Here is a 25,575-nt window from a genome sequence, read left to right on the forward strand (position 1 = left end):
TTCTCCTCCCACTCCCACCTCATTGTTAGAGAGGCTTCATTTTCTGACTCAGGGCATCATCATGAGCCATTCATCACTATACTCCCAAGGGCAGAATAACCATGACCTTGGGCCATTTTATAATCTGCCAATCTACCTCATAAGACACTTCATGTCAGTGAAGGGAGTGGAGATGACCTCCTGCGTCCTTCTCAGCTCTTGATCTATAAGCCTCTGACCGCCTTGGAAGTATTGCTTTGTCTAGTAAACTCTCTTGATTAACATCAAAGCCAAAATTCATAAAGAGTCAGACTTGCCCAGTCCCCAGCTGCAGTTTGTGGTCTGCTTCTCCCAGATCGGGTGGGGATGAAAAAGAGAGGCCCAGCTGCCCGGAAAAGCTTCCTTGTTCCACTGAATACACAGCTCCTTAAGGCAAAGGTTATGCCAGGAACGAAAAAAGAAATTGACAATCTCTCACCTAGATCAAGCACCTGGTGAAGTCTTTCGTTGACATTCACTGTCCAGCCTGAGCTGGCTCTTCTGCAGACCAGCCACCCAAATTCTGGGCCTGGATCTCAAGCAGATTTTGGAATGCCTGATGTTGCTTTGAGCTTTGTCGCCCACCGGGTGGCAGTGGAGCCCCAGTAAAGCCACCTGTCTGTGTCCAGCGTCCACCCCACCCATTCCCTCTCCACCCCTACGGTTTTTTCCAAGCTTGCTAAGCCATATTCAGGCACGTGGGGGCAGGGCCGAGCTTCTGTTTAAGAATAGTACCACTCCCTTTAGGATGTCCAGCCTCTGATCTTCAGGCTCACTCAGGCCCTTGCCTAGGATTTAAGGAGGCTCCGGTAGAACTGGGTTCCCCCTGAGCCTCCATGTTCTTCCCATCCTATCCCAATGCCCCTTATCCAGGCTCTGGCTCTTCCCTGTGTCATTTAAGGCATATCTGGCTCCTTGGGAAGCTCCCAGGATATAGATGAGTCAGGGAAGGTTTACACTGCGTCCTCTCCTAGGGGCTGGGCCCTCGTCAGGAGACCCCATGGTTTTGGAGGTTCAGCAGGCAGTACTATATGTGGGGCCCCCAGGAATAAGGTCAGGGAAGGCTCCAGGAAGCACGTAGTCAGTAGGAAGGGATGGTCAGTCATGTCTTTCCCATGTCCATGTTGTGTGCCAGCACTGTACTTGGGAAAGGCCATCAAGGGGCTCTAGTGTCTGGATCTTGCCTGGTCTGAGGTCAGGTCAAGCATGCTCTGGAGCAAGGCTTCAGGCAAGAAACCAAGTCATCTAATCTGGGGAACCCCTATCTTCCACCTTTCCAATGACAAAGGCTGCTTTGAATAGACTGTCATAGACTCCCAGATTTAGAGTTGCACGGGGCTTTAGAAGTGATCGAGGCCAACCTCACAACTGCACAGAGGAGGAGACTGAAGCCCCCAGAGGGAAAGTGACTTGCCCAGGGCAATACAGTTGGCCAGTGTCTGAAGTGGGATTTGTATTCAGGTCCTCCCAACTTGAAGCCCAGTGCCCCATTCACTCCATGAGGATGCCTCTAGTACATGAGTTCTTAACCTGGGGTCCTCAGATCCCCAAAGAGGTCTGTGAATAGATTTCAGGAGGTTCTTCTTGAACCATCTTGAACCCCTTGGATGGGAACAAAAATGACATCTTTACTTTTGCTAACCTCTAAATGAAATTTAGCATTTCCTTCTATTCTGAATGTAGGCACCAAAGCATGATACTGAGAAGGGGTCCATAGGCTTCACCAGACTGACCACCAAAGGGCTCCATAGCACCAAAAGGGTGCAGAAGAGCTCTACTCAGCTGCAAGGCCAAGAAAAATCAACATGTCCATAAGTGTTTACCTATGGGCAAGGCAGGACAAGGCAGCAGGGGGATGAGAAAAGCTGGGGGGTTCAAGATGAGCCAACAGTAGGAAATGGCAGCCAGAAGGGCTAACGGGCCATTGGGAGGCATCCAGAGGCTTCCCAAACAAGCACTCTCTTATCAGGCCATATCATCAGATTGGTAGGGGCTGGGGCTTCTGGATTGAGTGGAGGCAGGAAGTTGCTTGTTTTACCCTTGGGTCCCTCAGGGCTACTTGTGCATTCCCTGTGCACTCAGGGGACTTCTCACTCTCTTGGCCCATAGACCCTATTCCAGAAACCTGGTAGAAACCTATGCCTGTGAGTGCCAGAAAACCAAGACCACCTTTCATTCATTCTCTTCACATTATAGATGAAAGTTCTATGTAATTGAGACCCATGAATGAGCAGTCATTAGTCCAAAAGATAGATGTTGCTCCCCAGAGTCACTTTCAGTCCTGAGGGCCAGTGCCTGTTAGGCAGAAGTCTTCCCCCAAAGTCCTCTCCTGACCTAGCTGCATCCTGCTAGTAGAAGGGAAATGGGCTCTTTCTGGCTTTGTCTCCCTCAGATTTCCAGAAGCCCTGCTTGGTACCCTCTGGCTGTCCAGAATGGCCGCCTTGTCTACCAGTTTTCCCAGTGAATGTAAAGACAACTTGAACATTCTCTAGTCTTTCTGTCTTTCATCTCCCCAGGCAAAACAAGGGCACCTCCCACCCAGAGTCCTCCTGTTCTCTTCTCGAGGTCACTGCTTTCCCTGTAGGCTTTTCCTCTTCCTCCCTTTTCCCTCGTTTCTCCTAGTTGCTAACTCCATCCATCACTGAATCCCCGGGGGCAGACACAAGTGGTTTTCCCCCAATCACTCAGCCCTGAAAGGGCTGGGGCAGGGGCCATATTACAGGAAGAATGTTCCAGCACTCCTAAACTTGTCAGGGAACTATCTTCATGTTAAGGCTGAGGTCCTAGTAATCTCTGGGTACATACAAAGGGAAAGGGATGTGGCAGGTAACCTTGAGGTTGGCATTAAGGCAAGGTAATCGGGGGCCAAGTCAGGATTAATGGTTTCCTGGGCTGCAAATTGTTTGGGGCTGGGAGGAGAAAGGGCTGCCAGAGATTGGGGTGGGGGAGAGATTTAAGCCATGAGCTCAAAGGTAGTTGGGTCCATGGAATTTAGCAGGACAAAGAGGGGGCTGTAGAGCTAAGAGATCGATTGGGAGAAGAGAGGTGGGGTTGGAGTTCTGCCAAAGAGACCAAACTCAGGCAGGGAAAGAGCCAGAAAGTTGGAGCCAATGGAGCTAGGAACACGCTCCAGGCCCCAGTTGTCTGGCCTGGGGGAGCCAGAGTGGTAACTAGGATATTTTTGTGTCCTGGGAGGGAAAGAGGTGAGATCTGTAAAAGGAAAGGCTTGGACTCATTAGCCTCTAAGGGCCTTTCCAGCTCTCAATCTACGGCCATGACTGTGCTTCTGCAAGGGGGTGGGGGGAAGAAGTGAGTAGAATGAGGTGAGGCAGGAACCCTCTGGGAGCCAGGGAACTCCCTTCCATCCTTGCCCTGCCTCCCAGAGACTCTCTCTTCCTTGAAGATGCAGCTTCTCCAAAACCATCTTTTGCATGAAGCCCCCTTTCTAGATCCCCCCAACTGCTAGGGACCTCTCTCCTAAACTGCCTTGTACTTAACTACTCTGCATAGACTTGTGTTGATTCACTTGCTGTTTCTATATTCTATAACTCTATCCATTTTTGTGTGTTCTGGCTGCCTCCCCTCTTAGAATGTAACCTCTTTCCCAGTAGAGATTTGTTCATTGTTTGTCATTGTGTCCCTAGGGCCTAGCATAGTGCCTCCTACCTAGTTACCATGGCCTAATTGCTCTTCTTGGGAGTCCAAGACCCACTGGTAGGTTTAGGTTGTAGGCATATATTTAGGGAAAGGTGGGGAATATTCGATTGTCTCCATGAGCAGGAAGGGCATCCTCTGCTCTGCTCCTAAGAAAAGGGGAGGATCCAATCCTTCATTGACTACTGGAGGCTCAGCAAAAGAATTGTTGGAGGCTGCTCCCCACCCCTTATTGCCAACATGCATGTGATACAGAGCCAAGCTTCCTTCCTTCGAAATCACAGGAGCTAACTCTGCCACTTTATGTTTGGCTGACCTTCCCCCGCTGGGCCTCAGTTTCCTCCTGAACAGGACAGAGACTCTCAACTCTTTTCCGGCTCTAAGTCTGTGATCCTCTGAGGAAGAAAGGGGTCCACATTTCAACTAAGCTACATTTATGGGGGTCTTAAAATCGTCTTCTGTACAAGCTTTGGGAACCTCGATCACATAAAATCAAGACCTTGGAAGGGCCTCAGAGGTCATCTTACTCAATCTCCTTATGGAGGCTGACAAAACTGATGATAGAGAGAATCATAAAAGAGAAAGTGCACTGGAAAGCATTTTGAATAAATCAGATCATGTCTACTTTTGGGGCTCGGAGAGGAACCCAGACTGTTGGGAGCCATCCTGGGGAAGTTTCCCCGTGGCTCCTTTCCATCTCCATGGGGGGTCATGGAAACAGCTTGGAAGAGGCACCCGGAGCCCCCACCCCCAGGAGACTAGCCAGTGTGTTGGCCCAGGCAAGCCAATCCCAGTCATTTAGCTTCCTGAGCATGTTCCAACAAGAAGGACAGCCGGGAAAAATGGTAGTGTTCACAGAGCTGCTTGCTTGTTCTTCTCCTAAGCAGTGAGTTCAAGGTCCCAGGGAGTGATGAGTGTGGTGGCGTCTCAGCCACCAGGGAAGGAAGAGGGTCTGGCAGGCTAGCCAGTGCCTGATTCTAGGCCTGAGATGTCAAGACCCTGGTGGCAGGGCCAACCTGGGGAGGAGAGGTGACCGGAGGGGCCCATGGGAACCTGGGAGAGAGAATCCTCCCAGGAGACCCTTCCCAGGGGAGCAAGCCAACCTCCTCACTTTGCAGAGAGGGAAAGGATTTTTCCTGAAGTCACAGAGGTAGTGAGTCTCAGGGCTGGGATTTGAACCTGGGTCCCTTTGATCTGGAATCCAGAACTCTTTTCGATGTCCCAGGCTGCCTTCAGGCCCTGGGTTTGCTTGATGGCTGGCTTCCTCAATACTGAATGTTGTGTCCTATGAATTACTGGCCTTCTCTGATGCTCTGCTCCTTCCCAGATGGCACCTACTACCTGCTTCACCACATGGCATCGAGGTCTAGACAGAGACCTCAAGTATGGCTGATAAAGCTGGTAGCCTGGCAACCCTAATTCAAGGGGGCAAAGGGGGCCTCCAAGTTATCACTGAGTCTTCTGCCTAGATGAGGGCTTGGAAAGGTTTGAAATTCAAGGGGGGCAGAATGGGATGTTAGGTGAAGGTGGGTCCTTGGTGGCAGGAGGGAGCCTCTGGAGCTGGTAGAAGGCCCAGCTGGCCCAACAAATTGCTCCCAAGAAGTGGAGGTGGGACGAAGTAGAGCTCACCAAGCCCCAACTATGGAGGGGGCCCAGGATTAACTTAGCACAGCTGCCACTGAGGTGGGCTGCCAAGCTTGATGCCCAATCCTCATAGTCCTGGCCCATAGCAGCCATAAGAGGTCAAAAGGCCACTCAAAGCCACCATAGGAGAGGGCCAAGTGGCAGTGCCTGGGATGAGGGCCTTGTAGGGGAAGCAGGAGTAGGACATCCATCCCTGGTTCTTTTTCTCAGGGACATCTGCAACCTCTCATGGAGATATTTTCCCCTCTTTAATCTCTTAGAGTCAAACAACTATTGGAAAGCTTCGGAATCAAGGAATTGTCCCTCTAACCGCCCCCCTCCCCAGGTGTTAATCATGAAGGACAGCTTCTTATGGCCTTGAAGTCCAAGCCTTGCCTCTGACACATACTGTGTGACCCTAAGCAAGTACCTTCCCCTCTCTGGGCCTCCTTTTTCTTGTTTCTGATTGGACTAGATCAGAGGTATCAACACACAGCCACGCAGCCCCACCCCAGCCTAAATCAAATCAAAATGCAATTGGGAAATATTTACCAAAATAAATAAAAATCTAGCAGAATACAGATAATGTTAATAGGTCAAGATGCTGCCCAGAGGGAACCTTGGGTAACGTTTAGTGCCCCTGTTTGAATTTGAGCTTGGCATCACTGGACTAGGTGACTTCTAAGGCCCCTCCTGCTCTAGACCTAGGGTTCTGTGACCATAAAGTACTGGAAATGGGAGGGGCACTCTGAGCAGACCAAAGTCTTAAATAACAGCTGGGATTTCCATGCCTGGAAGGTTTACACACACACACACACACACACACACACACACACACACACACACACCCCCGACCATGTATGTGACTTGGGTCACCCAGCTCCTCAGAAGCTGACCTGGGCCTAGCCCCCAAGGCTTCAGACTCCACACCTAGGACTCGATTTCGTTGCTCCCTGACCTTGCCTCTGCAGGGTGGGGAGTCATTGGAGAGCCCCCCTTTATTTGGGCCATATGCAGGCTGAGAGAGCCCATGTCTCCAGCACCCTCAGAGAGGCATGCAGCAGGCTTGTGTGCCCAGGCCCCGCTCTACATTGGACCCCTTAAAGCCAGGGCAGCCCCAGGCTAGGCACTCGCCAGCTTTAAAAGGTCACTTGTGAGGCAGGCATAAGTAACATGGGGTCTGCCTTTTTCCCAAAACCATCGTCCACTGAGCAAGGCAGCTCACAGAAGCCTCTTTCTCTTCAAATACTGCTGGAGCATAGAACTAAGAACAGTGAGAGCTGGCGCTGGGCCTGCAGAAAGAAGGACCCAGGCCTTACAGCTTGTGACTGAAGGGAGGTAAAGTGGCTCCTCCCGCCTTGGCCAGGCTCTGGGCCAGACCTCAGCAAAATGTTGAAATAGCTGAATGCTTGTCTTTTGCTTCTTCCCCTCCCTTCTGTACTCTCTCCTTCTCCCTAGTGCCTCTCTGTCCTCCAGGGTCTCTCCACACTAAAAGGAGCAGCTGGTGGCGAAGTGGATAGAGTGCCGGGCCTGGAGTCAGGACGATCTGAGTTCAAATCCTGCCTCAGACATTTGCTAGCTGTGTCCCTTCCCTTCTGTCTGCCTTAGTTTCCTCACCTGGAAAATGGGGAACATAACATCTATCTTCTAGGATCAAAGCGATCATATTTCTAAAGCTCTTAGTACAGTGCCTGGCACATAGTGGGCACCATAGAAACGTTAGCTGTTATTAGCATGAAAGTGCTCTATGCTCCCCAATTCATGACTTCCTCTATTCCCCAAGCAAAATTACTATTCATTTGGTTCAAGGAAGCAAGTGCACTGAACTTCTTTGCACTAATGTGTGAATGACTGATTAGCCCCCATCAGACACTAAATCATCACACATTTTAAAGAACTTACTGTGTGCCAAGCTCTGTCCTAGGCACTGAGGTTACAGAGTCAAAAATGAAACCGTCTCTATGCTCAAGGAGTTCACCTTTGATCAGGAGAGACAACACACTTGAATATGAATGGAATGGAAAACTATTGTTCCGTAAGAAATGGTGAGCAGGCTGACTTCAGAAAAACCTGGAAAGACTTACATGAACTGATCCAGTGAAGTGAGCAGAACCAGGAGAACACTGTACACAGTAACAGCCACATTGTATGAAGGCTAACTTTGATACACTTAGCTCTTCTCAGCGACACAAGGATCTGAGACAATTCCGAAAGACTCATGATGGAAAATGCCATCCACACCCAGAGGAAGAACCATGGAGTCTGAATGCAGTCCCTTTTTTGCTCTTCATTTGCTCTTTTTTGTTTTGTTTTGTTTTTTCTTATGTTTTCCCCTTTTGTTCTGATTCTTCTTTCACAGCATGACTAATGTGGAAATATGTTTAATATGACTGTACATGTATGGCCTATATCAGATTGTGTACCGTCTTGGGGAGAAGGGAGGGGGGAAATTTTAGAACTTAAAATCTTATAAAAGTGAATGTTAAAAACTAAAAAGAGATTAAAAAAAGAAATACTTGTGGTTGGGGAGATCAAGAAAGATTCCATTAGAGGGTTTTATGTAGAAGGTGGGGCTGAAGTGAGGAGCAAGGGCATTGCAGGCATGTGGGTGAGCTGAAACAGAGTGTGTGAAGGGTCTGGATTGTGTACAACCAGGATGGAAAGGGAGTCCACTGCCAGGTTATGAAGGGTTTTAAATACTAAATTGAGAAGTTTGGATTCAATCCTAGAAGTAATAGGGAGGCACTGGAGTTTATTGAGCACAGGAGTTACCTGCGTAGATCCCCCTTTAGAAATATCCCTCTGGCGGCTGAGCGGAACATGGATTGGAGACATGGAAGACCTGAGCTGGGAGCTTTTGCATTTCTTAAGAGGAGGTTTGTTAACTTTGTTAAGTCTGTAATTAGTGGAATGCTGGTGGTATTAGAAAGCCATGAAGAACCACAATTCAGGGGCTACATTGGGGAGGAGAGATTTTGTAGCTGTAAGGCTACTATATAGGTGAGTCAACTGCCTTATGTGGCCTCTTCTCCCACTTTTGAACTAATGGCACTGTCACAAGTGGTCCCTTGTGGGACCTGGGGGGGCAGGCCAGGAGTCAGGGCCAGAAGCCTATGGGGATTCTTGCTGAAAGCTCTCCAACTCTGTCCCCAGACCCACTTTGATGTGTTCAGAGATTCCCCTTGGGGGCCTCACTGGAGCTCCCCAGGAAGGCCCCAGCAGCCATTTGCAGGTATGGGATTGCCTGTCTGGCCTATTCCCCGTGGGGCATTCACTTATGGACTTGGCATCCATAAATTCTGGGAGAGGAAATCCCCAAAGGCTGGCAATGAAGAGAAAGCGGGATGTTGTTCTGGCTGGTAACAGCCCTCCCCAAATCCCTTGTGTGCCCAGAGGGTCCATGGGCAACACCTTTGCCTATATATTTCACAAGCTCTGCCTCCAGCAGAAGTAACCTTCCAGCAAACCCAACGGTGCATTAATCCAAGTGAATTTATCTGCATAATTCAGGGAAAAACAACTGTTTATGCCCTGATTAACACCCCCCCCCCAATCCACCAGAAATGAAAAGAAATGGAGGATTTTCATTTCAACCTGTCGTGGTGGTCTGTGTTACCAGTCAGTCACTGTGTGAATCCCAAAGTTCCACCTTACCTTGTCTTATGTAGACATGACCTATAATGCTTTCCTCCATCCATGACTTCTGAAGTTGAAAAATCCAGGAGTGGCTGGCTAAGTAAAAACACTTTAGGAACAACTGAGGCCTGACACCCAGGTGTCCGGGACTTTGCCTTGCTCCTGGTGACAGGTGTTCAGGGACCTGTGAAGAGGATAGATTGATGGCTCCTGGAGCGAGGAGACCCAAAGACCAGCCCCCCAGGCACAGCCTCCCAGGCCCAGTCCCCCAGGCCTAGGCCCAGCCCCCCTGCCACAGCTCCAGCTCTTCCAATTGGGGGAGGGGAAGCTGTGCCTGGCCACCCTTCGGGACACTTTCAGATGATTCCAAAGACAAGAGGCAAAGGATGAGAACACTTGGCCTTTGTCTTGTACTTTATTGCATTGTACAAATATGCCTCATGTTTGTCTAGAGTCTTACTTTATGGTGAGCGAGACTGTATGTAGAGGCTTCACACACACTGTGTCATTTGGTCTTCCAGTGAGGAAGGAGGGTGGATAGTATGAAACCCCTTTGTAGGTGGCACTAAGAAGAAATGTCTTGTTGAAGGCAACACCAAGGCTGGTGCCTGTCCGTGCCCCGTCCGTGCCCAGGCTCCTCATGGCTCAGCATTTGGCTGTACTTTTTTATGGCCAAGTTTTGGAGAAATAGCCTGTTTTTCATGGGAATGGCTCGAGTCCAAATCTCAGGGGCCACAGATATCACTGTTCCAATATTCATTGTGCAGACTCCAAAGTATTGTCATGCGGCGTGTGGACCTTGGCACAGAATGAGAAAGGGGGCAAATCTATGGATGGGAGGGAACTTAGAGGAGGCCAAAGGGGAAACTGAGGCTCAGAGGGGGAAAGGACTTACTTGAGGTCACACAAGTGTATCAGTCTGTCTCTAAGCATCCAAATGGCAAAGGTAGCATGCCAAGTTCTGTGAAATCCTGGGAGGGAGGCAGGCGCCATGACCCTCCTGAATCCAGGCACGTAGTCCATGTCCACCAAGATTTCACAAATAGTTAAGAGGCATCTTGTCTCTTGGGAGAGAATCAAAACATCACTCACTTTCTGAGATGGAAGGGCTCTTTACAATCATCAAATCTGATCCTCCTCCTCCTTAGAGAAGAAAGGACCTAGCTGATGTCACACAGCTTGCCAGTGGCAGAATAGGGACCTGGGGTCAGTGGGAGATACTGGGTAGCATGCTGGACTTGGATTTAGGAATTCCCCCCACCCCCGCCATCAACACTGTGTGACCCTGGGCAAATCCTGTCCCCTCTCTAAACATCATCGGAAAACTGGAGAAAGGCAGGCCAGTAGCGATTCCTTGGCAGAGATATTGGGAGGCCTAAGTGAGGTAGGACCATAGAAAGGGTGGCCGCTCTCATTCGGTCTCCCTTTGTCTCCATGACTGAGGCATTCTGAGAGCAATCAAAGAGGTTCTCGGGGATCCAGAGAGCATGCAGTGAGGAGACGGTCAGCACAGCAGAAAGAGTAGGAAGCCCAAGCTCTGACCTACCTCCCCGTGTGGCCTTGGGGCACGTTCTTCTCCTCTACGAGCCTCCATGTGTTCATCTATAAAATGGGAGGGTCTGCAAGGCAAGTCAACAAGTATCTAGTAAGCACCTACTGTGTTCCAGGCTATAAAACACCGTCCCTGCCCTTGAGGAGCCTAAGCACCAACAGTGAGAAACAACAGTGTGCGTCCAAGATCTGGAAAGGGGTGGAAAGTAATGTGAGCAGGAAGGGCCTCCTGAAGAAGGGACTTTGAGCTGAGCCTTGAAGAAAGTCAGGGGTGGTAATGAGGAGGGAGAGCATTCTTGGCATGGAAACAGCCAGAGCAAAGGTGTGGAGATGGGAAAGAAGTGTCCTGTGGCAGGAAGGTAGGAAGGAGCCAGGTTAGAAAGACTGAAGTGCCAAACAGCCTGGAGAGAGCAGAGAGGTGAGAGGTCTGAGCACTTAGGCAGCTGAGTGGAGGACGGACTAAAGTGGGGGGAGACTTGAGGCACAGACACGAACCAGTGGGAATGAAGTGATGGGACCTGGACCAGAGCAGCAGCTGGGTGAGTGGAAAGAAGGGCCTGTGCACCGGCAATCTTGTGAAGGTACAAATGATGAGACGTGGCACCAGATTGGCAGGGGTGGGGGGGGAGCACAAGTGGGGAGTCGAGGATGATCCCAAGGTTGGGGGCCCATGGGGTGCCCTCCACAGTAATAGGGAAGTTGAGAAGAGGAGGAGGTTTGAGGGGACATGCTGAGTTTGAGATGTCCAAGAGGCCTGGAGGTCAGGAGAGAGCTGCGTATTGAAGCTATGGGAGGTGATGAGATCACCAGGTGAGAGAGTACACAGGGAGGAGAGAGGGAGGCCCAGGACAGAGCACCCTCACCTTAGTGGCCTTGGTCTGAATGAAGATCCAGCAAAGGAGACTGAGAAGGAACAGTCAGACAAGTAGAAGGAGAACTGGGAGCAAGTGGTGGCCTGGAAACCTCCAGAGAAGAGGGTGGTCACCAGTGTCAGAGGCCGCAGGGAGGTCAAGAAGGATGAGAACTGAGAAAAGGCCACTGGATTTGGCAGCCAGGAGGTCATGGGTCACTTCAGAGAGCAGTGTCAGGTGAATAATGAAGTATTGGGAGTGGGGGAGCAGCTAGGGCATGGGAAGCAGCTAGGTGGCGGCAGCTAGGTCAGGGGGGGCAGCTAGGGCAGAGGGAGCAAACAGGGCAGGGGGGCACCTAGGCTAGAGGGAGCAGCTAGGGTAGGTAGGGCATGGGGGAAGCTAGGGCACGGGGGGGGCGGGGGCAGCTAGGACATGGGGGGCAGCTAGGGTGCAGGGGGGTGTAGCAACAATCGTGCTAGCAGCTACTGTGGCTGTGTAAAACCAACAACAACCAGCATACAGAAGGACTGCTAACACAGGTTCTTTGATCTGCTTTACTAAGTTACAAACATACACAATATAAACAGACCAAATCACAATTCATAGTTACCAGGAAAGCATCAATATCTGGGTTCACAAGCCAGGAGGCTCTTACAGTGGCTGCCCAGAGTCCCACGTCACTCTTCCAGTGGCTCTGTTCAGGGCTCAAAGGATTCACATCTAGTTAGCAAAAGGGTGTGGGCCTGGGGCTTTGCATAAGGCTCAATCAAAGACAATTAATTTACCATTCTAAAACAGTAAAAAAAAGTCCCACTTTAATTACCAATACAGGGGGGCAGCTAGGGCAGGGGGGCAGCTAGAGCGCAGGGGTGCAGCTGCGGCAGGGGGGCAGATAGGGTGCAGGGGGGCAGCTAGGGCACGGCACGGGGGGGGGGATTCCAAACAAGAGAGGAGGCAATAAGTAGATAGGGAGAGATTGAAGATTAAAGGGGATGAGAACAGACTGTTGTGAAAAGCCAGGGTGGGGGGCATGGATCAAGAGGATTATTTCCCAAAGGAGACATTTGATACGCATAGACGTTGTGACCTGACCATACTCACACCGTAAATAAGCATTTGAGCCCAGGACTCCTGCCTCCCAATCCAGGGCTGGCTCCTTGACTCCGGACTGCTTCTCCAGGGCAGCCCTGAGCTTGTGAGGGTGTTACAGTTGTAGAGGACGCAGCACTTTCCATCCATGATCAGAAAGCCAGAGAGCAGAAAGGAACCTCATAGACCAACCCAAACCTTCCAAGTTCACATTATGGAGCTAGAAAGTAGCAGAACTTAGGACCTCTAGTGCCAAGTCCATTATTGACTCTAGACACCACGGTGCCAGTGAGGAAGGCAGAGGTCACATGAGGGAACTCTTTGTCTTGTCATGGTGGAATAGGAAAATCGAAGAGGCCAATAGAGAAAGGGGCCAGGCCAGGGGGTTCCACTTCCTGGGGGCACTCTGCACCTCTCTGGGCCTCCCTTATTGGCCCTTTCTTCTCCCACACAAGTCAGTTCACTCCATAGATCTTTCCTAAGCATCCACTAGGTGCCAGGTGCCAAGGGTAAGAGGGACAAACAGAAAACAGGCCCTGTCTTAAGGAGCCTTCATTCTTTGGGGAAGGTGACCTGTATAGGGAAGCTGCTTTGGCTAAAAGGAATGAAAGAGAGTGGTGGGAAGTGTCTGACTGTGCAGGCCTTTAGAAGGCGAGAGCCCAGAGGGAGCCATGGAAAGGCAGCTGTCCACAGTGCTGGGCCTTTGGAGATCTCTCCTAGACTAGAAGTGGCATTCTCAGCTTTACAGAAGTGCCTCTGGGGCCAGAAATTTCTCCACTTCTGGTCACTGCTAAAATGCTAGTCTTCTTGGGAGAAGAAAGAGGCTAAGCTGTTATCAGTGATGTCTGCCTCAGTGGGAAGGAGTGTCTGAATCAATGGACTAGCATTGAAGGGCCATGTGAAGGGCTCTTACCTTCAGAAAGGAAGCTAGGGCTCCCCACCTCCCTTCCTCCTGCCTTCCCCACCCTCCCTCCCTGTCTGCCTCCTCTTCCCTCTCTCTCCCTCCTTCCCCATCCTCCCTCCCTGTCTCCCTCCCTCCCTCTCCCCTTCTCTCCCTCCCTCCCTCATGCCATTCCTATCCTCGCTTCCTTCTCCCTCCCTTGCTGTCTCTCTCTTTCCCTCCCTCTTTCCCTCCCCCTCTCCCTCCCTCCTTCACCACCCACCCTCCCCCTCTTTCTCCCTCTCTCTCTCTTTCCCTCTCTCCTTCTCCCTCCCCACCCTGCCTCCTCAGGCTGGCCCTAAAGGTGCCGAGTTTAGTGGCAGCCGTTCGCTCTCCTCTGAATATCCTCTGGCTAGAAGCAGAGCCTCCAAGGATGCCAGGTCTGCAGACAGCTGTGCAGGGCCCACAGGCCAAGCCCCCTGGACCTTGCTCTTGGTGTTGCTGACTCTGCAGGCAGAAGTGCTGAGGTTGTGCCCTGTGTCCCTGAAAATGGGGAGCTCAACTCCCTGCCTCCCAATGTTCCCTGGCAGGAATGGCTTCCAAGGCTCAGGCCAATGATCCCCTCTTTCCTATCTTCCTCACCAGGGCTGCAGCCTTGGCAGGATTCAGCGAGGTGCTCTCCCAGATCTCCCTGCCCCTCCAACACACACACACACACACACACACACACACACACACACACACACACACACACACACAGAGCCTCCTTGGCCCCAGGTGGCCATAGCCTTCAGGTTTCCCTCCCTGGGACCCTGCCCCACTCCCAAGGCAAGGGCAGCGGCAGGGTAGTGTAAGGGAAAGAAAGTCGCTTCCTTATGTCTCAGTTTCTTGATCTGTAAAATGAAGAAAGTGTAAAATGAGGCCTTTAATCGCCCTTCTGAGCTCCTGATTGTTCTGAACACCCAAGGCTAGATGGTGAGGTGCCCTAAACTGCCTCGTCCTTTTCACCCTCAGGGCACGCTCAGCTCACCTTGTTTATAGCAAATTCTATTCCCTAAAGGCCTGAGAGAGAATATGCTAAATGAATTCACACTAAGAGCTAACGGTTTAATAGCAGAATACCCAAGAGAGTTTGCATTTCAACAGGAAATCCGAGAGACTCTCGCTGCCTTAACCCAAAGGCATGACTTTCTAATGGCAGAAGTTTCGCCTGCACTGACTTAGCCAGCCAGAGAAGGAGCTGTTTTAGGGGAGTAGGCCCCAAGCCCCATCTGGGCAGATTTCTCACCAGCTAAGCCAAATTAAGGGCAGCCAGGGTAACTTCTCTGGCCTTCGGTTTCCTCTTCTGTGACTCGCTGTGGCAGGTGCAGGGCTGGGTCCTGACTCCAGGCCTGCCCCAGAACATATCAGTCAGAGCCCTGACTGGCAATCATGGTGCCAGTGCCGATTCCCAAGGCTGCTTCTGGAGAGCAAGATAAGCCAGCTGGGAGCTGGGGTGTGGTCACTGCTGGGGAGCAAGGCACCGTTTGGTAGCTTCCTATTTGAACTAATTATTCTAGACAATTAGGTGCTAAGCTCAGTTCTCTGGGTGGCAGGAGTGCCAGTGCTGCCAGTGTGCTCTTTGAATTTGGGTGTCCTAAGGGCAAGCCCTGCAGGTCCCACCCTAGTTACCTGGTTCCAACCCAGGTTCTGGTTTCCTCGGCAACCTTTAGCGAGGCTAGAACACTGACGTGCCGCTTTTATTTTGGGACCAAGTATATTGAAGCTAAGCCGTGAGGACTATGAATCACAGGGTAGTTTGCCAGCCTCCTAAATTACCTTCAGTCGGTGGTGAGTGAGTCACTGAGTAATTAGATCGACTCATCGCCTTCCCTTCATCTGGGGCTAAGGCACTTGCTGGGCCAACCAGGACAGAACAATTAGGCCTACTGTCCATGCAGAGGAGGTGACAGTGTGTCCTTCTGAAGCTCCATCTATGCTCACTGCTTAGGAAGCCAGAAATGATTGTGGGCTAAGGCTGGGCAGCTCCCTGGGGGCATGCCAACTTACTCTTATGGTGCCCTGACCACTGTGCCCCAAGCCCCCAACCTCTTGGTCCGGAAAACTCTTCAGCAAAGCCCCCCATTGACCACACACCTGACTGCCCTGGCTCACCGTAGTGTAAGGGGTGCTACTAATATTATTATTCCAAACAACATTCATGGCGCATTTGTCCAAATAAATAACCCGTATTGTATTGACAGTGGAAGAGTATTCCCTTTTGTGTTTTCTAATGTAGAGTCTGGTCTGCCATGGAAAACATGAAAACACTGCTTTGTTATGTCAGATTTTTCCCTCTCTTTCTCAAAAAGCTACAATGGCTCCCTTTTGCAGGCCTATAAACTCCCTGGTCTGCTTTTGTTTTGTTTTCACTTTTGCGAAGCGGTATTTCCTGAGAAAGATGGAGTGAGAGCCAAATTACAAAAATATACTAAACCAAGCACCCACTCTCCTCCACCACCACCACCATTTGGCACATCACATTCACTTTGGGGTATGGCAGAACCAGTGGAGGAGCCATTCCTTTGATCGCAAGACATAGTGTCATGACTGCCAGATCAATTTACCGATGGGCTGGCTCAAGCAGATTGATCCTCAGGGCTGGCTTCTCATTAGGCTCAGTTGCTGTGGCTCCCAGCAGACTCAACTACAGCTGCTGGGTCTCTAGTGGCTCTCCTAACCTTTCAAAGTTCACAAGGAAAGAATACACACAAGGACAGAAACAGAGCTGGCAATGTGTTCATGGCCACATGGTGTCCGGGTGCGGAGAATAGGCAGCTGGCCACTGCTACAGACTCTTCCCCCTATATTGAAGTTTACAGCATTTCTTCCTTTTCCTCACTCCAGGGAAGCAGGAAGTCACTGAAAACAAACTCAGGTCATAGGGGGCACCTTTAGCGGTGGCAGGGACAGGCAGCATCCCTTGGTGGTGTCCCTCCACTCAGAGGTTATTTATAATAGTAACCATTCCCATTTCTCCAAGTTGTACACACACACCCACACACCCACACACCAACATCCACACACACACCCACACCCACACACACACCCCACGCACACATGGAGTGAGCAGGGGGACACCAGACTTGTTCTTGGGAAGGGGCCTCATGGGATGCAGAGAAACGGATGATTGATAAGGAAAGTGGGCTGTCCGGAGAGAGGGCAAGCTCGCTGATGGCAGTCAGGTCCTCACTCCATTGGCATCCTCCTGATGTCAGGAGCCTTGAGGAAGGCCACTAACCTGTTGCCTGGATGGACTCTCTGGGGCCAACTTATGGGAGGACATGGATGTGTCCGGATGGGGCAACCAGGGATGGGCCTTGTTCCGTGAAGGGAACATCTAAATGGATCCCAGATCCTCTGGAACATTAAGGACTGTGTGAGGCAGGAAGTCGAATAGCCAGGAGGTGTCAAAGCCAGGGTCCAGGAGGGTAGGACTCCCCAAAAGGCAAACCCAGGTTCAAGGAAGACAACGTGTGTAAAGTGCATGGCAGACTTTATTCATCCTCCCACTTGAACACATTGAAGAGAAGTGCAAGGCCATGTTTAAAGTCAGGTCTCCAAGGGCCGGCTAATTCACACAACACGAATTTGTGAGGAAGGAAGAGAGCAGGTGCATCTTTGCTCGAAGACTCATAGGCATACTTTGACTCTTTCTCCTGTGGTGTGGGAAAGTCTCAGTAGTGGTCGGTATGATATGAACATATGGCCTTTCAGATCATCCCTAGGGGGTTGGGGTCGAGGAAAATCCCTAAAACAGTGCAGTCCAGGAGAATCACATGCCTCCCCCTCCCCAAGAGACGACCTTTTACAGTATGCATACAGAGCCACCATGAAGAGGGTAAGAAGTTCTAGATAGGCAGAGAACAGCTTGCAAATGGGGGCCACAGAAGGAGGGCTGAGCCCTGTCTTGGTGACGGGGCAATTTATGGGCTGCTGAGCTCTGCAAACCTCAGGTCTTCTTTTTAGTACCAGATCCCTTCCTCCTCCCTCACTGCCCAGGGTTCACCTACTTTCCTGCATCCTGAATTCTCTAGAGTCAGCAGCAAATTCCTCTGCAGGCCCCTGGGCTCCTTCCTAAATGCGCTAACATGGAATGGTACCACAGATCAGCCTTTTGAGACAAATGCGCTGGGGTACAAGACCCACTGGAGGGGTATTACCCCAAAATGGAAGGATGAGGCCTTGGGATTTGCTGAAGTTGCTTCTGAGGAGATCAAGATGGGGGCAGATGGGGGTGGGGTGAAGATTACCTCAGGTGTTATGTAAAGTGGTAGCTTCAGATTTTTAACTAATTATCCTTGTTAATGAAGTACTAAATTCAATTGTTTCTATGCCATCGTCACCCTCTCAGTTTTGGTGGACAAAGGCCTGGGTGCCACAGCTTAGTTACAGCTTTGTACCTCCAACAGCTGGAAGCTGTCTACTTCAGGGCAGAGCCCTCCTGGAAATAAGGACTGAGGGCTCTCTCCAGGGGCAGGGTTCACACTGGGGTGCACAGGGGCAAAGTTAATGGGTATGACTGTCCCCCTGTTCTGAAACCTTGGGAGAACACATATCTCATGCAGTGAGGCAAAGCAAGGAGAAGATGTTTAGAGCCCACAAATGAAGTGGGGCATGGGAGGGGGCGCTCAGGTGGCTTCCAGCGCTTCTATAGCCTCAGCTTCCACAGCTTCAGGATTCCAACTGAGGCTTTGAGCAGAAACCATTCCTGTCAATAAAAAGCAGAGAGTAAGCCGGGCCCCGGGAAGCCTTAGCACCTAAGAAGCACAGAACTAACTAAGCTGTCCCCTCCCTTTCAGCTATAGCCTCCAAATAGGTCTTCCTTTCCTCCAAGCTGTTCTTCCACACTGCTGACAGAATAATTTTCCTTCAGTTACATTACTTCTTTGCACAAACATCTTTGAGAGCTCCCCATTATAAACTGAGCAAAGGTCAGACTCCTGGCTGGACATTTAAAGTCTTAAGTAATTTTAGGATCAGAGCTGAAAGGGACCATAGAGCTCATTTAGTCCAACCCTCTCCCTTTACAGAAGAGGAAATTGAAACCCAGAAAGGAAAAGTGGCTTGTTCAAGATCATATGGAACTTGAAGCCAGTTCCTCTGACTTTGGAGCTAGGGCACTTTCCAGTCTTATTCTATGCTTTAGCCAAACTGGATCACTCCATCCCCCTCGAATACTTCCTGGGATTTCCTGTGTGTCTATAATAGCCTCTCTTCTTCCTCACTTTGCTTGAAGTCTATGCTCGAAGCCCTCTGGTGATGAGGAAACCCACCACGTCCCACAGCTGCCTGTCCCACTTTGGGACAGCTCTCAGGGACAACTGACACCCATTGCCCCTAACACTGCCCACTGTTTGCTGCAATGCCCACTTGGCAGCAGGGGCGCTGCTTGACACGATGCCTAGCAAGTTAGCATGGACCCTGTGCAAGGCTTGCATGCAAGTATTCACCAAAGGCCCCCGACACGGAGACCCTGGGTTCTTGAAGGCTTGGCCAGCAAGGTCTGAGCTCCCGTGGCTTCTAATATACATAGGTCAGGGGTCTGCTTTCTTGTCGCCCACCATTCACTGAGGTTGGAGCCACTCACCTGCAGTATTTGCTGATGCACTCCAGGTCCTGCAAGCAATGGGCCTGGGAAGGTTTGTAGCCCAGTGACCTCCAGAATGGGCTCATCTGAGCCACCCGACGAAGCAGGGGCTGCCCCAGACAACCAGCCCCAGTCCAAGTATCCATCTCAGCTTCACGTTCAGAGGCCTCTTTGTCCTTCACGGGGCTCGACACAACCTGTGATCACAAAGGAGAGACGTCTATCACTGTGGCAATAGTCCCAATGGGGTATGTGTTGCAAAAATGGCTTTGGTCTCATTTTAGAACAAAATGAGAATAAGAATTCAGAGAAGAACTAAGCTGGCTTTGTGACAAGGAGGTACAGTTTGACCCTCAAGTGCCCCAGGAAACAGATTGGAAACTCTGTCCAATACAGGCCAACAATTCACATTTCCCAGGAAAGGAACAGGGTGCTATGGACAGCGCCCTGAGCTGGAAGGTGGTGCTCTCAACTCTGCTGCTTCCTTGTTGTGTGACCTCAGGGATGTGATTTCCTTCCTGTGCGTCCCAATAGTGGTTGGCTGTCTCCAAGTGTCCTGGGGAGGCTCAGAGGAGATTGGAGATGGAAAGAGCCAAGAAAACTTGCCTGCTTCCCACTATTATTCCATGTTTTCATCTTACCACATTTCCTCCTAGATTTTGAATCCGTGCTGACAGTCATGACTGTAGGATTGTTTAATAGATGGAGAGAAGTTTTATGTGTCGGTCTGTCAAAGCCAAAATTTGGGTGGAGTGACTGGGCCTTCGCCTCAGGGTGTAGAAATGCAGAGGGCCCCACCAGCACAATGGAGCTCTGCACTTGGTGAGCTAGAAGAATTAGTTAAAATAGACAGCCACACCCCAGGTGAATTCCTCCTGCCTGCCTCACCTGCCACCCGCCAGCCCCCCCCCCCCTTCCCAGTAGACTTAGGGTGTTCTCAAACCTCTGTCTCCCACAGCAGGGGCGGCAGGCTAGAGTCTCTGTTCCCCTCCCCACAATGGGAAAGAGAGTCTGAAGGAGTCCTGGGTTCAAGGTTAGTCTCTGTCACTAGGCAGTTGGGTGACCCTAGACAAGTCATCTGTGTAAAATGGGGCTGCCTGTTGTGAGGCTGAAGTGAGAACCCAATAAACAATCCCTCTTTTCCTCCCCCCTGTAATACTGTGCTTTCCCGACAATTTGTCTGTGTTGGTAAAACGGAAGATGACTTGAGTGTCTGCCCTGGGCCCGGCGGCTGCAGAGCCCCCACAGTTATGGGCTTGTCCCACTCCTGCTCACTGAGCCACGGAAGACTTGTTCAGTATTGAAAGAGAAACGGAAGGAAAAGAGAGGGCGTCACCCCTGGCCAGTAGCCACCTAAGGGCTGCCAGCAGCAGGTCTGCTGAGTCCAAAGCCTGAGGCCCCCGGGGGAGTAGACAATGGAGTTTGGGGCCTGCTCCAACTTTGCTGGGGGTAGAGATAATACATGGGAACCTGGAGAGGAACAGAAGTTGGGGGTGGGGGAAGAAGGAGAAGGGAGGAGAGAAGGAGGAGGAAGAGGAGAAAGAGAAAGAGAGGGAGAGAGAAGAGAATGAAGGAGAGGAGGAGGAAGAGGGGGAGGAGGGGGAGAAGGAGGAGGAGGAATCGAGGAGCCTGCCTCCCACAAAGGCAAGCCAAGGAAGCCAGGGCCCCCCCCCTGAGAAATGGAGCCATCCTAGAATCCAGCAGGGCTTTGGCTCATCTGCCTGTGTCTCCTTAGCCACTGAGTCTGACAGACAGTGGAGCAACAGTATTGGAGGACTGTGTGTACATGTGAGGATCTATGTGCAAATTGTGGCTCAGCCATTCGTAGGACCATAGACTTATCCTAGAGGCCATCTTGTTCAACTCACCCATTTTATAGAGGAGGAAAGTAAGGGCATGAAAAGGTCACTTCTTCCTCCTGGGCCTCAGTTTCCTTTCTGTAAAATGGGAGGGGGGCAGGCCACAGGTTGGACTAGATACCATCTAAGGACCTAAATCTCTGGTCCTAAGTGGCTTCCTGAGATGAAGCCACTTGCTTGGGTTAGATAGCGCCATGTCTGAGGGTGGCTCTTCCTCGCTGTTTCCGTTTTTGTCTATTTCATTGGGACTTAGTCTGTTTGCCGTTGTCTTGCTGCTGGTGACATTTGTGAAGGGCTCACAGGGTTTGCCAAGCCTGAGGCTGTCACTGGAAAAGGTCACTCCCATCCTGTACCTCTCTCCTCTCTCCTGGGATCTTCATTCTCCCACTGCAGAGACAAGCTTGGAAGGCCATCTTTAAAATCCCTGCCACACACCTGCTTACTGACATGTCACAGATCAGAGGGGAAGGAATTGGCCCAGGGTCACACAGCAGGAATCAAGCCCAGGTCTTCCTTAACTTCAAGTCCAGTGCTTGAATCCCCACCATCCAATGCTGCCTCCCGAGCTGGCCCCTCTAGGGGGACTTCTTCCATTTCTGGGAAGGCTTTTTCCTTCACTTGTCAACTCTCATGAAATCCCAGCTCAGCCTATTACTCCCTGTGTGACCTTGGGCAAGTCAGTCCTTCTGTAAAATAAGGGAGGTGAACTAGGTGACTTTCAGCTTGAAAATGACAATCCAAAGGTTTCCTAGGGGATCAGACCAGATCCTCAATCCTTCCTTCGTGAAGGGAAGGAGCAGGGCCTCTACGATGGGATTTAGAGCTGCACTATATGGTCAAATTTGATACCCCCAGTGCCCACCCACCCACCATAGTTTAATTCCCTTAGGTGAAAGTGTTGCTCTCCACTATGACACCATCTGCCGGGGGCCTACTCCATTCTAAAATGTCAGTCATAGAAGCAAAGTCTGAAGCTTGAAATGACCGCAGAGGTCAGCAAGTCCAACCCTACCTTTTTGCATAAAAAGAAACTGAGGCCCAAAAAGGGGCAATGCCTCACCCAAGGTCACACAGCTACCAAGTAGCAGATTTGAACCTATATTTTCTGACTGCAGAACCAGCTGCAGCAGACCATCTGCCGCCTCCCTATAATTCTCTTGGGTTGACAGAGAACACTGGTTGGCCGCTTGTTGTGTGTTTTTTGTTGTTATTATTGTTCAGTGGTTACAGTGGATGTGCCCTATGTTAGTTCCCTGTGAAGTCTCCTCCAAAACCATGGGCAGGCACTTGGTCATCCTGTGATGAAGGGGAAATGACTAGGAAGCCTCTAGGAGTGGTGCAAGTGAGCTCCCGAATAGCTGCCGGTTGGGCCCTTCCATCTACAGGCTTATCTAGGACTTGCTGGGCTCGGAGAGAAATCCTTGGATTTCTGAACACAAAAGAAAGGTTCCTAAATTCTTTCTGAGCAGTCCAATCTGCATCTTATAAATACATTTTCAAATAGAACCTCTCCCTCAAGGATTAGACTCTCATAAAAAAAATACTCCAGAGGCAAAGCATTGACAAGCGCATTTTTTACAAGCACATTCTCTCCCTCTGGGAGGTGGGAATGGAGCCAAACTCAGGAAGTCACTTGCTTCAGCTGCCCACAGGTATCATTACCCCGACCCAACAGCTTAACCAGGACCTTTGTGAAGCCCAGAACAAGTTCTGGGAGCCGGGCCCCACCCCGACACCGCAGGGTTCTCCCCTCCCCCCACTTCTGGCCTTGTATACTGCTCTTTCCTGTACTATCACCCACCTGATGCCTGGCCTCCCCCACCCCACTCTCCCCTGTTTCTCCGCTAAAGAGGGAAATGTTCGGGACAGACACCTCGTGGCCAGCCAGCAGTGGCCGTGCCCCATCCTTGCTCATTTGGCTGGACACTCCCAAGGGCACTTTGATGGTATAACGATTGAAAATGAAAGGCCAAGGAGCTGGCCCCGGAGGCCAGAAGCCCTGAGTTCAACTGGCTTCTAACGGGTCCATCCTAACGTAGCAGATCACAGCTGAGCGATTTTCCATCTCAATGGCCTCACTCACTCTCAGACTAAACATTGGAGAGCAGTGGCTCATACCTCTGCATCAGTGGAGAGAGGTCACACACTGGGAGTTCCCCACACTGAAGCAATGCCAGGGCCAGACCAGAAAAAGGTGGCCATAAGAATAATAATCATTTGGCCTAACGTCTTGCTTTAGGGCTCATGAAATCACTGTTCCCCAGATGAAGAAACTGAGATCAAATAACCTGCCCAGAGTTACTGAGCTAGTGAGTGTCTAAGGTGGAATTTGAACCCAGGTCTCCTGACTCCAAGGCCAGCTGCATCATGCTGCCTCTCTGCTGTGTAAATGGTAAAAATTCAAAAGGAATGTAAATATTCATTTGGAGACTTCTAGATGTGAAAATGCCACATGAGTCCCTTAAGAGGAATGCTCGTCAGTGCCCTGTGCTTCTGCTTGGCTGGGCCTCTTGAGTCCCCAGTTTCCTCTTCTTCAAAATGAGGGGGGAAGTTAGCCTAACAATTCAAAGGAGCCTCCTGGCTCGGCCCTCCTGTTAACCTGTTTTCCTTTCTGGACCTTAGTTTTTTCCTCTGGAAAATCGGGAGGGGGTAGGACTCCATAGCCTCTAAGGTCCCTGGCAGTCCTGCCATTCTCCGATTCCCCCAAATCAGACCCACCTGCTGAAAAGGCAGAAGTAGGAACAGTACCGAGACTGTGAAGAGCAGCCCCTTCATGGCCAGACCTTGCAGGGTGGATGGCTGCAGTTGCTGTTGGCCTCTGCTGTCACCGTCTGTGGTCCCTGGCCAGCCCCTTCTCCTTCATATAGGCAGCTTGACCCAGCCTCCCCACCGGGTTGCAGGACATGTTCAAATATTTGAGACATGGCTGGTGTTGGACAATTGCTCACCCCTGCCATTCTACTAGTCCCTCTTCACTCCTCCTTCCTTTCCCCAGCCCTCCTGCCTCAGTGATATTGACCAGGCTCCAGGTTGGCCTCCTGATTGCTGAGCTAAGCAGTGAGGTGGGAGTGCTGATCCCTTGAATGGCCTGAGAGGCAAAGACCCTCACCAGCTAGCATAGGTTATAGGGTCTTATGGGATTGGCTTTTGCCCCTGTCTCTGTTCCATGGCTCAGGATATTCTTGTGCCTTGATGTAGCTTGGTATTCCTGAAATTGCCTTTGTGTGACCCATGACCCCACAGCCCACTCTTTGGGTTTTCATTGACACAATTCAATCTTGGGAGCTTCTCAAAAATCACCCTCCTTTAGTCATCTGCCACCCACCCAGAGGTTCCCTGGGGAGTCTCAGAATTCCGCTCATTTTGCTCAAACACAGGCTTCCCATGAGAATATTAAGATTAGATGCCATTCTGCTCTAGTCTCCAGAAATAGGCCAGAGGACCTCGGCTCCCATGAAAGCCAGATTGCTTTTATTTCACCCCCCCCCCACAGGCAATGAAAATTGCAGACGCCCACAAACACCAGTTATCCTTCTGTCCATCTCATCTCTGAGTCCCATCTTCCCCCCAGAGACCTACATTGATCCAGATTCATAACACTCTATGGTTCCAATTGCCCCCAGAAATGAATTGGGGGTTTCTAGACTCAACCTGTGGGGAACCCTGCCCCAACCTCCCTCCCGGTTCTGTACAGAGCCTCCTCTTCTTGACGGCCAAGCAGGCCCAAGTTTGCTCCCCCACATCCTCTCCGTAAGCCCTCTTTGGGGCCATGTGGTTCCTTCTTCTCTGCCCCTTGAAGCTCCATCTAGCTCTCATTGTGGGCTCGGTTCTCTCTACAAGGTTGGATTCTGGAATTCAACACTATCCCAAACTCCCCCTTCCTGGGCCCCATAGCTCCCTGCCACAAACTCCCTTATTTCCCTGGTTTCAAACCTTCAAAATCTTCTACATCTTCACCCACCCCCTCCTACTTTGCTCCAGTCTCTGAGAAAGAGGTGGCTCCTCTCCTTATGTCTGAGATCCCCTCCTTGTCCTGTCCTGTCCCTCTTTTCTTCTCTCTTTACATTGTCTTCCTTGGTGATCTCATCTGCACTTATGAGTTTCACTGTCATCTCCATGCATGACATAGATGACTCCCAAATCTAGGCATCCAATTACTGCCAACTGCACAATACCATTTGGATGGCTCAACATGCCCCAAATGGAAATCATGGCCTCTACTCCATGCCCCTGTCCTCCCAAATCCCCCCTCACCTCATCCCCCTTTAAAACCCCTCTCTGTTGAGAACTTCACCACTTCAGTCGCCCAGGTTTGTAACTTACAGATAAGGAAACTGAGACCCAAAGGAGCCAAAGTGATTTGCCCAAGATCATACAGGTGATAAGTGGCCAAACTAGGATCTGAACCCAGGTCTTTGGACTTTAAATCCAGCATTATTTCCATTGTCCCACACTATCTCTGCACCTGTAGACCCCCACCTCTCCTGAAAGGAAGGAAGTACATTTTCTCATCTTTTCTTGAGGCCCAGGATTGGGCATTACAAGTCTTCACTTTGAGGTTTGTTTCATTTCTGATAACCATCATCATGCAGACTGCTTGCCAGGTTCTGTTCCCTTCCCTCTGCATCCATTCAGAGAAGTCTTCCCCCTCTTTCCTGTTCACAAGATGGCCCCACTGCTTTCCCATTTCCCTCACTAATGGGCATCCATTGGGCTTCCAGGGTTTTGGTGCCACAGTCTCAGCCCAGCCTGGAATACACTGGCTCAGCTCTGCCTTCAGAGGCA

General features: G+C 50.8%; 1 protein-coding gene across 1 annotated transcript; it reads right to left on the bottom strand.

Moving 5' to 3' along the window:
- Window positions 1-18,015: 18,015 nt before the first annotated feature.
- Window positions 18,016-23,565, bottom strand: LOC118832622 (liver-expressed antimicrobial peptide 2-like). The gene is made up of 3 exons (XM_036739942.1): window positions 23,509-23,565; window positions 18,932-19,128; window positions 18,016-18,052 (listed from the first exon to the last, which is right to left on the bottom strand). The coding sequence occupies exons 1-3, from the start codon at window positions 23,563-23,565 to the stop codon at window positions 18,016-18,018; spliced, it is 291 nt and encodes a 96-aa protein (XP_036595837.1).
- Window positions 23,566-25,575: the final 2,010 nt, after the last annotated feature.

This window comes from Trichosurus vulpecula, chromosome X (genome assembly GCF_011100635.1).
Source record: "Trichosurus vulpecula isolate mTriVul1 chromosome X, mTriVul1.pri, whole genome shotgun sequence".
Taxonomy (NCBI): domain Eukaryota; kingdom Metazoa; phylum Chordata; class Mammalia; order Diprotodontia; family Phalangeridae; genus Trichosurus; species Trichosurus vulpecula.

What these genes read in the sequence shown, in the direction of transcription:
- LOC118832622 (XM_036739942.1), bottom strand. Translation starts at nt 23,565, where the DNA reads ATGAAGGGGCTGCTCTTCACAGTCTCGGTACTGTTCCTACTTCTGCCT. An exon ending in TACTTCTGCCTTTTCAGCAG is followed by an intron (nt 19,129 to 23,508) that starts GTGGGTCTGATT and finishes TTGTGATCACAG; the next exon opens with GTTGTGTCGAGCCCCGTGAA. An exon ending in TGCATCAGCAAATACTGCAG is followed by an intron (nt 18,053 to 18,931) that starts GTGAGTGGCTCC and finishes TTTTATTGACAG; the next exon opens with GAATGGTTTCTGCTCAAAGC.